This window comes from Falco punctatus (assembly GCF_963210335.1).
Source record: "Falco punctatus genome assembly, chromosome: 3".
NCBI classification, from domain to species: Eukaryota; Metazoa; Chordata; class Aves; order Falconiformes; family Falconidae; genus Falco; species Falco punctatus.
Window position 1 is genome coordinate 57,471,005 of NC_137582.1, and position 14,297 is coordinate 57,485,301.

The 14,297-nt window shown below is 40.7% G+C and overlaps 1 protein-coding gene across 2 annotated transcripts; it reads left to right on the forward strand.

The window, feature by feature from the left end:
- Window positions 1–1,755: 1,755 nt before the first annotated feature.
- Window positions 1,756–13,618, forward strand: TYMS (thymidylate synthetase). 2 transcript variants are annotated; one of them, XM_080378834.1, is made up of 7 exons: window positions 1,756–4,284; window positions 4,989–5,062; window positions 6,289–6,463; window positions 8,804–8,905; window positions 10,179–10,268; window positions 11,644–11,715; window positions 12,589–13,618. In XM_080378834.1, the coding sequence occupies exons 1-7, from the start codon at window positions 3,453–3,455 to the stop codon at window positions 12,633–12,635; spliced, it is 1,392 nt and encodes a 463-aa protein (XP_080234960.1). In that variant the 5' UTR covers window positions 1,756–3,452; the 3' UTR covers window positions 12,636–13,618. The 2 variants fall into 2 exon arrangements, with proteins under 2 accessions (XP_080234960.1, XP_080234959.1); XM_080378833.1 differs by having other exon boundaries at window positions 10,093–10,268; window positions 12,589–13,183.
- Window positions 13,619–14,297: the final 679 nt, after the last annotated feature.

Below are 14,297 nucleotides of genomic sequence, written 5' to 3' on the forward strand. Positions count from 1 at the left end.
CACAATTCTTCATAAGAGGTGCTTACATTGGAATTAATTTTAGTTGGAACAGGATTCAGTCCTGGTATATACAAGACAGTCTCCTCAGAAACACACATTGATTGAGACAAACAAGCATTATGGAAAACAAAAACAAGTACTCAATGTTCTAGCCTGCAAAACACAGACATGATGATATTAAAATTTTTGCCTTATTAACTGTGAAACCCTGGATCTTTAAGCAGCATCTGGGATGAGGTAATGTGATGATAAATATTACTTCAGAAGAGAACTGCCTTACAACCACAGTCCAGAGCTTTGGCATTGGAAACCACGTCTTTGTGTTCATTCATCACAAATGAACTGGAATTACCATGTTCATTATGGGTTTTATTTTTGGCAGTTTTTCAGAGCATGCTCTGTATCATTTTTGATGATAAAGGAGTGCAAAGTTGGAATCGGCACCAGGACATGAAAGAGCTCTCTTACCATAACATTTTCCTATTAGCAGCACTCTGCTCAGACTGTTAGCAGAGTCTGCAGTTTGCCTCATAGGAATGTGCACAGAAAGATCCTTCACATGGGCTTCTAACCATTTTTGTAGAAAAGGCTCACAAAGGCCTCTCTCTGTGCTTAAGAGATTTCTAGACCGGGAGGGAAGAACCAGGCAGAGAGGCAGGGGAAGACAGTGCTTCATACTCTCTAACTCCACGGGGAACCTCCATGAAAGAAGGGTGGTTTCAGGTGTCGTCATGCCACTGTGGGGCTGGCCAGCTGTCCAGGGAAACCCAGGGGGCTCCAGGATGCACAGCTCTGGTGGCCTCTGACTCTCACAGTTGGCTCTCTCAGGGACTGGAGCCACGACACCTGAGACCTACAGGCAAATCACTGTAGTGTCCCCCAGTCTTTCAAGGAGGCACTAGATTTGAACGTGGCTCCTCTTTAGGTCTCGGGTGTGTGATATCCTCATCTCAGCAAATAAAGCATGACCTGAATGCACACAGAAGTCACGAGAGACACGTGAAAAGAATTCAGTATTAACAAAGTAGATGAAGAAAAGAAAATTTCAGTATTCTATATTAATTCTGGTTATTCTTTTGAGGTCAGACTCATAATTTTTAAGCAGATGAAAGAAATCACTTCCACCAGAAAAGCTGAGGTGAGCTGCAGAACTTAGAATATAATAAGCCTCACCACAAACTTTGCTTACGTAAATATTAGTGAAATCCTGTGGATATTATATTTAACATACAAAAATATTTTAATATTTATGAACCTATCAAATAAAATGCTCAGCACAGTTTCTCTACAGTTTTTCTTCAAAATTCTCTGTAATTTATATGCAGTTATTGATGTTGTATACTCTTTCAGATCATGCAAGACTAATCTTCAAGGCCTAATGATGACAATATTCATTTCCTTAGTCTGATTAGGATTTTTAGCCTGAATCTTAGTCCGATTTTCCTGTGCAACATATCTTGTGTAGCCATTTCATACCTGAGAGAAATAAGTGGCACTAATTTCCAAATCACAATACTGTTTTCCATTCAGTTTGCACAACAGATTTAGGGTACATGAAAGTGTGACAGAAGCAAAGATTTAAAATTCTACAAGAAAAGAGAAACATCTATAAGAAGGCAAAAAGAGAAAAAAAATTTCTGTTTATGTTGCATATTTCTATAGCAGGGCACTGATACATTCCACATATGCTTACTTTTCTAACATCTTTTTCTCAGTCCACAATCAAAACATTAAATCAATTTTTTTTTCTCCTAGAAAGAAGATGTGTGAAATCTTTCTTCGTGAAGTCCAGTATATACTCCTTTAAGTGAAATACCCCTAACCTCAATGTTCAGCTAATTGTTAAATGACTATGGTTAAAATAGTTGCATATAAATAAAAATTTGCTTAGTAAATACTGTGACATATGAACTAGCAACTGAAGACTGTAGAAATCTTTTAACTCAAAACCAAATTAAAATCCATCTTAATATTCATTTATTTAAATAAAGTGTTATTTATGTTGCAAATCAGGTTATCTTTGATAACCATTTATGGCCCTGGTTATGCAAAGATTTAAGGAAATAATCAGCTCTAAGCTTACAAATAATTCCTATTTGCATACTTAAATTCAAGCACATTCTTAAGCCTTTTCAAGATTGGTCGCTACAGATGTTACACATTCAGCTTAGTCTGAATCAACCAGATTTCCATATGCATGTAGCATATTATTTTCCAATGAAAATGTTCCATTTATTCTTCCCGTTGCTTTTGATGTTTATCATATACATTAAATGACTTTTCTGAATATGCAGTAATGAGCAGGTCTTCTGCATTTGGCATTTCCTATTTCTAGTTCACCCCTGGATTTAATTTTTTAATTAATTAAGAGGGAAGCCTTTATCAGAAAAGATGTTTGGGTTTTTTCCCCTAGATTATACACATTAGATTTCAATGGCATTTGCAAATTATAATAAGGGTTAAGAACTGATATATTTCTCCGTTAAAAGCAGGGCTCTAGGTGATTTGGTTTCATTTGCCATGCCTAGCATTTCTAAGCATTTTTTGCACACAGTTATATTCACCGTTTCCAACTGTATCTCTGGTAAATAAACTGTACTAATTTCAAAGTGTACAAAACCATTTATATTAGACTATAGAAAAACAACCATACTCTAATTAAACCATACCTTTTCCTTTACTTCCATACATGCAAGTAAGTACACACATTTATAAAAGAAAAAGGCCATTTCATTGTTTTAGTGGGAAAGATACGTTTTCCTGCCTGGTGTAAGGAAAGGTAGCATTTTCTGATCCACAGTCCTCTGTTCCATTCAACCTCTATTATATATGCCTGTATTACAGGCTCCTAATCGTGTGAGATTAGCAGTCTCAACTCCTGTAATCACACCAGCTGTCAGAAAACTGGGCTTTATCTGAGACCTAAGCGACTCTTACAAAATGCTTGACTTCTAAGATCTACTAACAAAGAAATATTCAGAGAAGAGTCAATTTGTTCTGACTAACAGAGTATACCTAGAAAATTTTCAGACACTACATCGGGAGCAGTTGCAATCGGTGTGGAAGGCACAGATCAGGATGCAAAACGACACTGAGAAATGGGAGAGATGAGATCAACAAGATGAAACAAGCAAGTGAGGAGTACTACCCTTAGTGAGAAAGCAAACCTGTAAATAAAATAGGAGGCAGGAAGCAACTGACAAGGTAATGCCATAAAAGGATCTTGGCTTTAACGGTACAGGGCAGTGTAATATTGCTGCAACAGAGATGGCACGCCTGCGTGCAGGGCATGGCGCTGCCGGAGCACCACACCAAAGCCAAGGCAGGCTGGCACCGGGCTGCACTCGGGCTTTGGCGGTCTGGGATATCCCAGCTGGAGGGGTCCCTCACCAGAGGTGTGAGACCTGCCAGGCCCAGCCGAAGGCTCTGGCCTCGTCCAGCTTCAAAACGTGATGCCGGAGACTGGAGAGCGGAAGATGACAAATGCCAGCAGCACTTTCCAGCCCGCGAAGAGCGTTACCTTGCCCTTGGGGCAGAACAAGGCAGAATCAGCACGGCCTGGCGCACAGACCGGGGTTAGGTGCGCGGCACTGCCCTCCCTCAGCGCGACAAGCCCCGTGCGGGGCCAGAAAGGGCGGCTGTGCGGGATTTCCAGCGTAAGGCGAGAGGCACAGGCCGCCCACGCCGCCGCGGCCTTGGGGCTTTCTTACGCCCCGCCGACCTCTCCAGGTCCCCTCAGCAACCCCGCGCCTCGGCGGTCACACGACAGCCATTGCCGTAAGGCTCTTACAACCCCCTCACGCCTCCCCTGCGGGGCTGCGCTAAGCCCGGCCCGGCGGGGCCGACGGGGACGCAGCGGCGCTCCCCAGCGGGGGGCAGGCAGAGCCCGGCGCCGCCGAGGGACGCTCGGCAGACAGACGGCCGGGCGGGGAGGGAAGGGCAAGGGAGGGAGGGAGGAGGCGGTGGCGTCCCGTTGCGCCCGCCCCTCGGCGCGCTTGGCGGGAAGGGTCCGGCTTTGGCGGGCTCGGAGGAGAAGCCGACGGCGGGAGAGGGACGGCGGGAGAGGGACAGCCGGAGGCCACCCCGGCGTGCAGGGAGCCACCCGCGGCGACATGCCTGCCGAGGGGGAGCAGCAAGAGGAGGGTGCCGCTGGCCCGGAGCCCGGCGAGCCGCAGTACCTGCGGCAGGTCCGGCACATCCTGCAGCACGGCCACCGGAAGGAGGATCGCACCGGCACCGGCACCATCTCCGTCTTCGGCATGCAGGCGCGGTACAGCCTGAGAGGTCGGCACCGCCGCGGCCCCGGCCCCCGCCCCGGCCCCCTACCCCAGCCTGCCGCGGCACCGGCCGGCGCCGCCCTGCGCCGTGGGCGGGAGGGCGCCAGCTTCATCCCCGGGCTGCCCCGCTTCGCGCCCGCCGAGCGGGAGGCCTCCTGCCGCTCCGCGCCGGGGCTCCCACCCGCTGCAGCGGCCTGTGGAGGCGTTTCGGTCCGTTCCGTCGGCTCCTCCGCCCTCTCCCAGCCCGCCGGCCTGCGGCAGCCCGGGCCTCTCCTCTCCGCGGCCCCGCAGCCGCGCCTGGTGAAAAACCGGATTAGATCTGTAAATAGCCTGTGCTGGTCCTTCCTACCATTCAAGCATAGTAGACAGGGTGGCTGTGAAATATATTTGTCAACAATTTTATCTTAAGCCTCTGCTTTCTGCAGCAAATGCCTACACACACATCGGTGTGCAGCACTGTGGCGCCCTCGCAGTGGGGTTCATCCAGGTCCCCGCAGAAAATTCATCTTCCCCCCCGTCCAGGAAAATAAAAGTCAGCTTTTTGCCTTCCTTGATCTGAATATAAGAATTGCACATCCTTTCCCAGCTCCTTACTTCATACCCAAACTTCTGAATGTCAGATGGTGGCATTACCGTTTCTGGAGGAAAAAGCTAAGTCAGTTCGTTCTGACAAATCGCTGGTCTCCTCTGACACTGAAACTTTTTTTTCAGATCAGTTTCCACTGCTAACAACGAAGAGGGTATTCTGGAAAGGAGTGCTGGAGGAGCTGCTGTGGTTCATCAAGGTTGAGTATTTGGGTGTCTCTGGGTGGTGTGCCTCTGAGAGTGATATCAACAGAATGAACCAGTGTGGAGTGGATTAAGGAATTTAGGGTGACTGCAGATGCTTCTGTTCTTATGGCAACAGAATATGTGCCACCACCTGGTATTTTGACCACAGTGAAGGCCATTATCTTAAAGACATTCTGTGCATTTTAGTGGAGACTTGCATTGTTACCAATTGGAAGAGGGTTTTTTTATGTTTCTTTTTAAGGGAAATAGTCTGAAATAGTGAGGGTTTTCCCTGATGTGAATATACCCCACAGTTACAGAGCCTAGTACAGTGTTTTTTATTGGTGTTTGTATAAGAACTATAGGATGAAGTAGATTGTAAGCAATTTAATGATCTGCTTTTTAAATTTAGATAGCTTGTATTGATTTCAACAGAAACAAGCAATGCGATACCACGGATGAAGTAAGACTGATATAAACAGTAGGCTTTTTAGTAGCAAAAAGCTGATATCTAATAGAGCTAACAGCTGTAGTCAGAGTATTAAAATTCAACTGTAGATAATACGTTACGATGTAAGTGTTCCTTTATATTTTGTGACATTGTGCACATATGGGAAAGTCTACCTAACCATTTGCTAGATAGCAGGACTCAAATACACGTGTGGGTTTTTTAGAGTATCTTTTTTCAAATATAAAAGACTATAGACACTGCCCAAAGCAAAACACTTTCTAAGTTGTATTTTTGAATGCCCTGATTTGGATATGTGGCAGAACTTGGTGACATTTCTCTGGGTCATTTTATCATATTCGTCATTTTAACAAAAGGATTTTTAAGACCTTAAGCTTATTATAGGTGGCTGGGGAAGGACAATGCCTTGGCCATAAAATTTTTGTTTGTCTGTTTTCATCAGTCTATAAAGTAAAATTGTTCTCTGCAAATGTGTTTATGAAGTAGTATACCACAGTTGACCTTGAGGCTGTATGCTTTGTGCATTCACAAAGTTAGAGGAATCCTGAGTTAAGTAACAGCAGCATGGCACTTCAAACTTTATCCTAGTGTGTTGCTCATAAGTTTTATTCTGTCCATGTGCAATAACCTCATCCAGTACATTAATTAGACTGTTCATCCTTTAGAAGTGGAGAAATACTTATAGATGAGCAAAGCTTAATACAGCTGTTTCAAATCATGTCTTCTGTGTTGGGATTAGTAGGTAGAGTTCTTATTGTCTGTGTGTTTTAGGGTTCTACAAATGCCAAAGAGCTCTCTGCAAAAGGTGTGAAGATTTGGGATGCTAATGGATCACGTGAGTTCCTGGATAAGCAAGGTTTTAGCACCAGAGAGGAGGGGGATTTGGGACCAGTTTATGGGTTCCAGTGGAGGCACTTTGGAGCAGAATACAAAGATATGCACACAGGTAATCACATGCAAATACAATTTTGATTGCTTAGTGAGACAACTGTGACACCTTGATTTTAGAAGCCTGGGGAACGGGTTGTTGTTAAAGGGACCATTCACAGTGTGAACTGATAGCCGGAATAAATAGTCTTTGAGAGGGTTAATTTAACTTTTTGAAAACTCATATCCTGAAAGATGTAGCTGTGTTTATTGTAGTTTGATATTTGTGGAACAGATGAATCATAAGGCATATGTTGTACTTTTATCTAGAGCAGGTATGGTCACTGATAGATGGAAGGGTGTGTGTCTGTTGTAGTCCAGAAACACGAGCTAGCTATGTTTGATAGCAGTGGAACACAGGCTGCCATTTCTGAATACTAATGCAGGGTCCTAATTTCCATGATACAGTGGTGCAGGCAAGAGTTGTTGTTAGTGCACTACATTCATTGGAGACTGGAAGAGAAATTTTTCCATTCTACAGCTGGAAGAAAGTAGGATGTATCCATAGCTGATGATGCTGTGGACAGAATAGCTGTAATAAGCTATAATGTGATGCAGTACCTGTTAGTATTATTTTCAGTGGAACTGATTCGTTAACTTATTCTGAAGTGTCTTGATGTCTCTTTTCTAAGTCACTGAAGCCAAGGGTGTACAAAAGATTTAGAGGACTACTGTTTCAAAAGGAGAGAAAAAAAATGACCCTATTGGGTTGGTGAGATTTTTAACTCAGATTAACAACATGGTTGGTTATATTTTTTCCCCTTGCTTTTTGTTAACAGTCTCAAAGTTCACATTAGTTACAGATATTACACTTAGTAGTGGCGTGTTGACTGCTGGCAGAATACAGTTTTATGCTAATGCAAGTCATGCAGATTGTGAACTGACAAGTCTAAAAACTTACTAAAATATTTCAGCATTCCTAAACTTAGAAGGTTTGAGGCATAACATGGTTTGGAAAAAAATGAACAAGATAAATTCCCATAGGTTTCATTATGAATAGGTTTCCTTAAGTTGCATTACTAATGGATAGGTAATTAGCTTCAGGAACTAACATAACCATTTGACAAGGCTTCTGGCACAGTGCTGCTGGCAGGAGAATTCCCTGAGATGCTAATTACATATTCCTACCTTGTTTGCCAGCTTGAGTCTCCCTGTAACCATAATTTGCTGTTGCTTTGCAGTAAGAGTTATTAGAAAAAAATTAGTTACCAGCTGTGCTGATTCACTGGCATGAGTCAGAACAATGAGTAACAACTAATGACTCTTTTATTCTGGAATCCATTCTAATGTTCAGTTAATTCCAGTGAATTTCTTATATAGCAGGTATTGAACCTAAAAGTCAGCCTGGGAGCGTCATTGGGTGAAATGTAATATCCTGTGCTATACGTGATTCAAGTTTCCTTCTGGCACTAAGTATTATGGAAATTTTGTTTTCATACATGACCTTGTGAGTGCTAGATGGATGCCTTTATTCATCTTTTGTATTCCGTCTGAATATGAGGAAGAACTTCTTTACCCTGAGGGTGACGGAGCAGTGGCACAGGCTGCCCAGAGAGGCTGTGGAGTCTCCTTCTCTGGAGACATTCAAAACCTGCCTGGACATAACTGCGCACCCTGCTCTAGGAGAACCTGCTTTAGCAGGGGCTTTCACTGGATGATCTCCAGGGGTTCCTTTGAACCCTAACCATTCTGGGATTCTGAGAAAAACTTTCACCTCTTGAACATGCAAAGGATGCTGGTATCCCTATGTTACTGTTCTTTTTTTAATTTATTTTTTAAGAAGGAGCACTGTAGCATGCAAGTTTAACATGTAGAAAGGCATCTTAATCCAGAAATTCAATGAGCAAATTAGTTTAAATACCATGAATGACTAGGTGGTAATATCTTGCCCATTCCTGTACAGCTTTTGTCCTATGTAGGTAACAAGTCATAATGAATGATAAACATGCTTTGTCCAACTCATTTTTTGGTATTGCAGCTTTTATTTCCTGGGCTGTAGTATTTATGCAGACTTCTTATTTGGTCTTTAAAAACTTCAGGTTGTTGAGGCTGGAATAAAGTGCTCTAAATAGGAATGGTTCTATTTCAGTGGGTGCTAAAGGTACTCAAAGCACATGGGAGGACATACGAAAATACCATCATAGGAATTTCACAAGCCTTAAAGCACCCCCTAAGGAAGACCAAGAAGCTTACATTTGGAGAGTGCCAACTGATAAATTTGATCACATTCAAAGTTACAATAAAATCTTCAGAGCTTGTTATTTGGGTATCACTTTTCAGTGGGATGTGGGCTGGGTTTTAAAAAAATACCATGACTTGAATCTATCTGGCTTAGGTTTTATTTGTTATCTTTCTTCAGATTATACCAACCAAGGAGTTGATCAGTTGCAAAAAGTGATTGAAACGATCAAAACTAATCCAGATGACAGAAGAATCATTATGTGTGCTTGGAATCCCAAAGGTATTGAACAGCAAACTTCAAGTGAATGCAGTTGCATGTTACCTTGCTGTGTGCTAAACTATGTTCTAATCCTGTGTCAACAATCAGTTCCATTTGGTCTCCTTGTTTATTCTTTAAAAAACTACCAGGAATGCAGTAAAAATGGCCAGGGGTTATAAGCTTGATTCTCTTTCTACTTAATTGCCATGTTCAGACTTCAAAAATTTTGAACCATTACTTTAAAGTTTTTCTCCCCAGTTTAAAGTGGGGAATATACCTGGCTACTGGTGTCTGACATACAGTCTATGTTCAAAGACAGCAGTTCTTATTTTAAAAAGCTTAAAAAAAACAAAACTGAAAAAGAGTATCCCAAAGCAGTGTGTCTGGTTTTTAGCCATACAATAAATTCTAAACTTGACAAAACCCTTGAAACTAGAGAACAAAAATATTTGTGTTATCATCTCCTTAAACATAGGTTGTCTAGATATGTATTCACTCTGTAGGGCTACTTCTAAACAAAAGCTAGTGCCAGAGAGCATGTTTAACTTCAACAGCAGTTGATCTGTGCATAAAAAAATAATTACCCAGCAATTTCCACTCGTGTCTCTCTAAGGGGATGCCACATGCTGTTGCTGTTATTTTTAAGCTTAAATATTCTCAGATATGAGGAGATACCTCATTGCAAGTTTTCCTTTCCAAGCTGTAATTGCACTATTGCACTTCTAAGTGTAGATAAACACTCAAAAGAACTATTGTTTTTCTGATTATTATTTTTTTATTGAACATTACTTTTATATCTCAACAAGTATTGCAGTGGGAAGAGAGTAATATGAAGCACTTGGAAGTTTCTTTAGGGTACATGCTTAATTTTACTCTTAATGTCTTTAGGGAAATCAACTGTCTTACTGAGGTGAGTAAAACTAAACTGCTGTGCAGCATTATGGCATAAATCTGTTCTGTGGAATATCTGTTTATGACTTCTGGTCATACAGCCCAGGAGACAGCTTGTCATGACCCAGACTTAATTGCTTAGGCAGCAGGTGCCTTTATACAAGAGTAAAAGCAACAGAATGATAGTGCCATTGAATTTTTGCTCTCTACTGTATCTCATTAAATGCTTGTTCAAGTTTTGCGTCTGCTACATTTTTAACACACTAATGCTGTTACGATTTCTTCCCCCCTGCTCCTTTCTGTACTGCAATTTCTAGATATTTCTCTGATGGCTTTGCCTCCATGCCATGCCCTTTGCCAGTTCTATGTTCTAAATGGTGAATTGTCTTGCCAACTCTATCAGAGGTCCGGAGATATGGGACTAGGAGTGCCTTTCAATATTGCCAGCTATTCACTGCTCACATACATGATTGCCCATGTCACAGGACTAAAGGTAGGCTATTTAATCATTTTACTTAATCTTCTCTGAGAACTGAGGCACTAAAAGATTAGACTCTTCATGTCATGTCCAAGAAAAACTGGCATGAACATAGTGTTCAAAATTTTGCTGAAAAATGTGTAAGAAAGGGCCCTATGAATTTACTGTGAATTGTCTCTGGTTTGTATGGGCAGTCGGGATCAGCAATGTAAGAATTTTTGAATTCACGTCAAACAGACAGAAGATCCTCCAGGTCTTTTTAACTGAACATGTTAAAACTGAACTGTTCCACTAGTCTGCTTCTTAGAAATCGTAACTGAACGCTTGTCCTTATGGGGTGGTAACATACAAGTGAATACATTTTGTAGCATGTGTTTTTTATTGGAAATGAACAGTAGCTCAGCGGTTACTGTCAAGGTTCCAGTTTGGATATTCTGTCCACCTAACTTCTAGCTATAATTTCAGCTGGGTATTTTTTTCATTTCCTACTGTAAATGACTACGTAGAGTGGTGACTTCTGACTCCAGAGCTGTATTTTGTGATTTGGCACAGTAATTTAAATGCACTACAGTCTTGGCACAAGTGAACTCCCCTTTTCTTTAGAGCATGTAAAAAATTATACTAGCAAGGCCATTTGGGCCTGATCCTCCTGTTAACAGCAACATGAAGAGGATCTTGAAATAGGGAAGGATTGGACTTAACGGCAATTGCAGACATACTTGAGAAATTAGGCCAAGGTGCCAGAAAAAGTGAAGTCTAACATTATGTCCATAAAGCAGCTATTGCCTCTCTGCCACTTCATCTCACAGCAGTGGTGGGTTTTAGCATAATATATCTGAGGGCTGATCTGCACTGGTCAGAGGGCAGGAAAATAATTGATAAAACTTCCCTAAGTTAAATTAGATTGCTTAGGGGCTGCTAAGTCACAGAACTTGCAGGCTTACAAGACCCATCTGGATGCTTGATAGTGCTTTGTGGTTTAGCTTGTGACCGACACCTCCACTGCCACAAGCTACATTGTTTAGTGGTGATTAAGGCAAATAGTTGGAAACCAGCTTTGGCAAGTCCTACTTGCTAGAAATGGAGTGTAAAAGCTGGGTGTCACTGCCCTGTCTGTTTCCATCTTGGTGAGCAAATCAGTAGTGCTCCATTCATTTACCAAAGCTATTATCCTAGCAGGATTTCAAAGATAATCTTTTTGGTAAACTAGTGGAAATGTCATTGTATTTTCCATTAGTCTGAGAAGATAGTGTCCTTCAAAGCTTGCAAGGATGTCTTGGTAATCCAATCCAGTACAGAAGCTGCAGTTCCACACTAGAATCAATACTGTAAGCATTGTAATGTTTTGCTTTCCTGACTGAAAACCACATATATTCTCCTTTCTCTTCAGCCTGGAGAGTTCATACACACATTAGGAGATGCTCACATATATCTGAATCATGTGGAACCTCTGAAAGTTCAAGTAAGTACTCACTCTGTATTCTTGTATCCTTTTATCTTCCATAATGCTTATCCAATACAAAGTTGGTATTATAAATATCATTTTGCAAATATGTGGCTTTTCTTCCTCATTTTTACCCTAATAATTGTAGTACCTTAACCTCTGCTCAGCTCAGGTCACAAACAGAAATACAATACAAACATGATTGAAACATGCATCAGTGTTTTAGAATGAAGTTAGAGATCCAAAATCTGTACCCCTACTTTTGACTTCATTGTTCCAAAACCTTAGAAAACCAACCATTCTGCCTAATACAGATGAACACAAAATAAAATGTCTTTGTATTATATCAGAAAAGGATAATTTATACATTCACAGAGTTAGTCACTATTACTATTTGACTGAATAAGACTATATTTTCAGGAAGTAATTTGTTGCAGTATGAACAAATCAGAATTTTATTTCATGAGATTTAGCTCACACTGAATGTCCTCACCATTCGTATGGTTCCAAACCATCCGGAGAACTAGTTTTTGGTTCAGACCTGAATGTTCCTGTGAGAAACTGCAGCGCATTTGGTGCACGTTTGGGTCAGAATTTCCAGTTTAGTTTCCTTTTGGAAGGAATCTAATCTGTACCCACTGGAATTGCTCTGCAAATGGAAAATGCTTGCGGTGCATTTGGATGACCAGGGGATCCACTTCAAAATTATGCTACTGGTCCCTATCAAAATAGTAAAGTAGATTCCACCTAACTGTTTTTTAAGTGAGTCTTTTTGAGGAGGAGGGAAAATTTACATCGTGTGTTCTGAATTGAGATTAATGAGATCTGTTTTATAACAAAATCTGTGTCTTCAAGTATTAGTTTTATACCGTCAACTTGCTTTTATTTCAGCTTCAGAGGGAGCCAAGACCTTTCCCCAAACTCAGAATTCTTCGTAAGGTTGAAGACATCAGTGACTTCAAGGCAGAAGACTTTCAGATTGAAGATTATAATCCTCATCCACCTATTAAAATGGAGATGGCTGTTTAATGCTATAAACTGGCTTCTGTTAATGTGGAAATGTACCTAAGCTACTTAGCTTTCACTGTACTTAGTTTTTTCTATATACTTCAAAAGATGCATACGATACTGGAAAAGAAACAGATGCTAATTGACCAGTACTGCTTTCAGTACTAAACTGTGGTCATACAGAACAGATGATTATTTATTCCAGCTGTACTATGCAGGTGCTAACCCAGTTTTGTTACTGAGATAGTTTTCTACAGATTGTTTCAGTTACCAGTGGCCAGTTCTGTTACCATGTAGTTATTACATGTGAGTAGCACTTGCTTACATCCTTTGTTTAGTGCTGAAAACAAGAACTTTTGTGTATGATTGAGGATTCCTTCAAGGTTGTAGAAGTGTTTAAATGTGTTCTAAAGAGTTTAATAAAGTTTTTAAAAAAAAAATCTGGAAGGGATGCTGCATATTTAATTTTAGTATGTTTGTTTATAGCTAGTGGTAAATAAGAGTTGGAAAGTAAAGGTAAATTCCATTTTATTTTAGGATGTTGCAGGGTAAAATCTAGCGATGAAAAACAAACTCTTAACTTCCTGTCATCTTCATAGATGAACCAGCAGGAAGACAAAAGATCTTAATGGAACTTGATCTGAAATGCAATCTCTGCATAATACCTCTGTATCAGCATTTTATTTTTTTTATTTATTCCCCAACCCTACATGAATGAAGAATTTGGTATAAATCAAACAGAGCTGTAGTTAGAGGTTACTAGATAGTAACAATCTGTCATCATTTAAAACCAGATCTCACGAACACATGGACTAATTTTGTAGCCTGGAGCAGTGAAGGTTAGGAATAGTAGTGTCTGTAGGACTGGAGCTTATTAGTTAAATGTTAGAATTCAGCTTTCATGTTTCCTTATCCTTGCAACTTCTGCAGTAACAGTCCTCCTAAAATTCCTCTTCAGGAATTCAATTGTGAATATGTCTATGGTTAATATTCAGATATAGCATATTCAATATGTATTTGAACACATGGAGGAATGCATAGTATTTTTTGATTAATTTTTAAAGTTTATAAACTGGTAAATACTGTAAAATTGTACAATAGGAGATAATTCTAAGAATTTAATACACTGTGCTTTGATTTCATTCATTCAAGGGCCTGCATAAGAGGACTCATGATCAGTTTGGTTTAAGATGCAAAACTTTCAAAAGCATATTTTGCACCAAAGTTATTTGCAAACCTCATTATACTGATCACTGGTCTTCAGACTAAATTTTTTGTAGTGCCATGTGCTCAAAAAAATATGTTATTCTATTTTTCCTGACATTTAGCCCAACACAAGATTGCAGAAAAAGGATGTCATCACCTTTTCTAAGTACATCAAATGTAAATAGGCCACTGCTTATGAAAAACATTCTCAGTGTCTACTGTACTCTGTCTCTCTTGAACAGCAATGATCAGATGATGTGCTGTTACAGCTGAGATCATCTAAGAAGCTTGATAGATGGAAAGATTAAACCTATCTTTTTCTGAGGCTGCATTAAACGGATGCTCAGTAGCCAACTTACGGTTAAACACAGTTGGGTCTTGCCTTC

What these genes read in the sequence shown, in the direction of transcription:
- TYMS (XM_080378833.1), top strand. Translation starts at nt 3,453, where the DNA reads ATGCCGGAGACTGGAGAGCGGAAGATGACAAATGCCAGCAGCACTTTC. An exon ending in GGCGCGGTACAGCCTGAGAG is followed by an intron (nt 4,285 to 4,988) that starts GTCGGCACCGCC and finishes CTTTTTTTTCAG; the next exon opens with ATCAGTTTCCACTGCTAACA. An exon ending in CCCATGTCACAGGACTAAAG is followed by an intron (nt 10,269 to 11,643) that starts GTAGGCTATTTA and finishes CTTTCTCTTCAG; the next exon opens with CCTGGAGAGTTCATACACAC.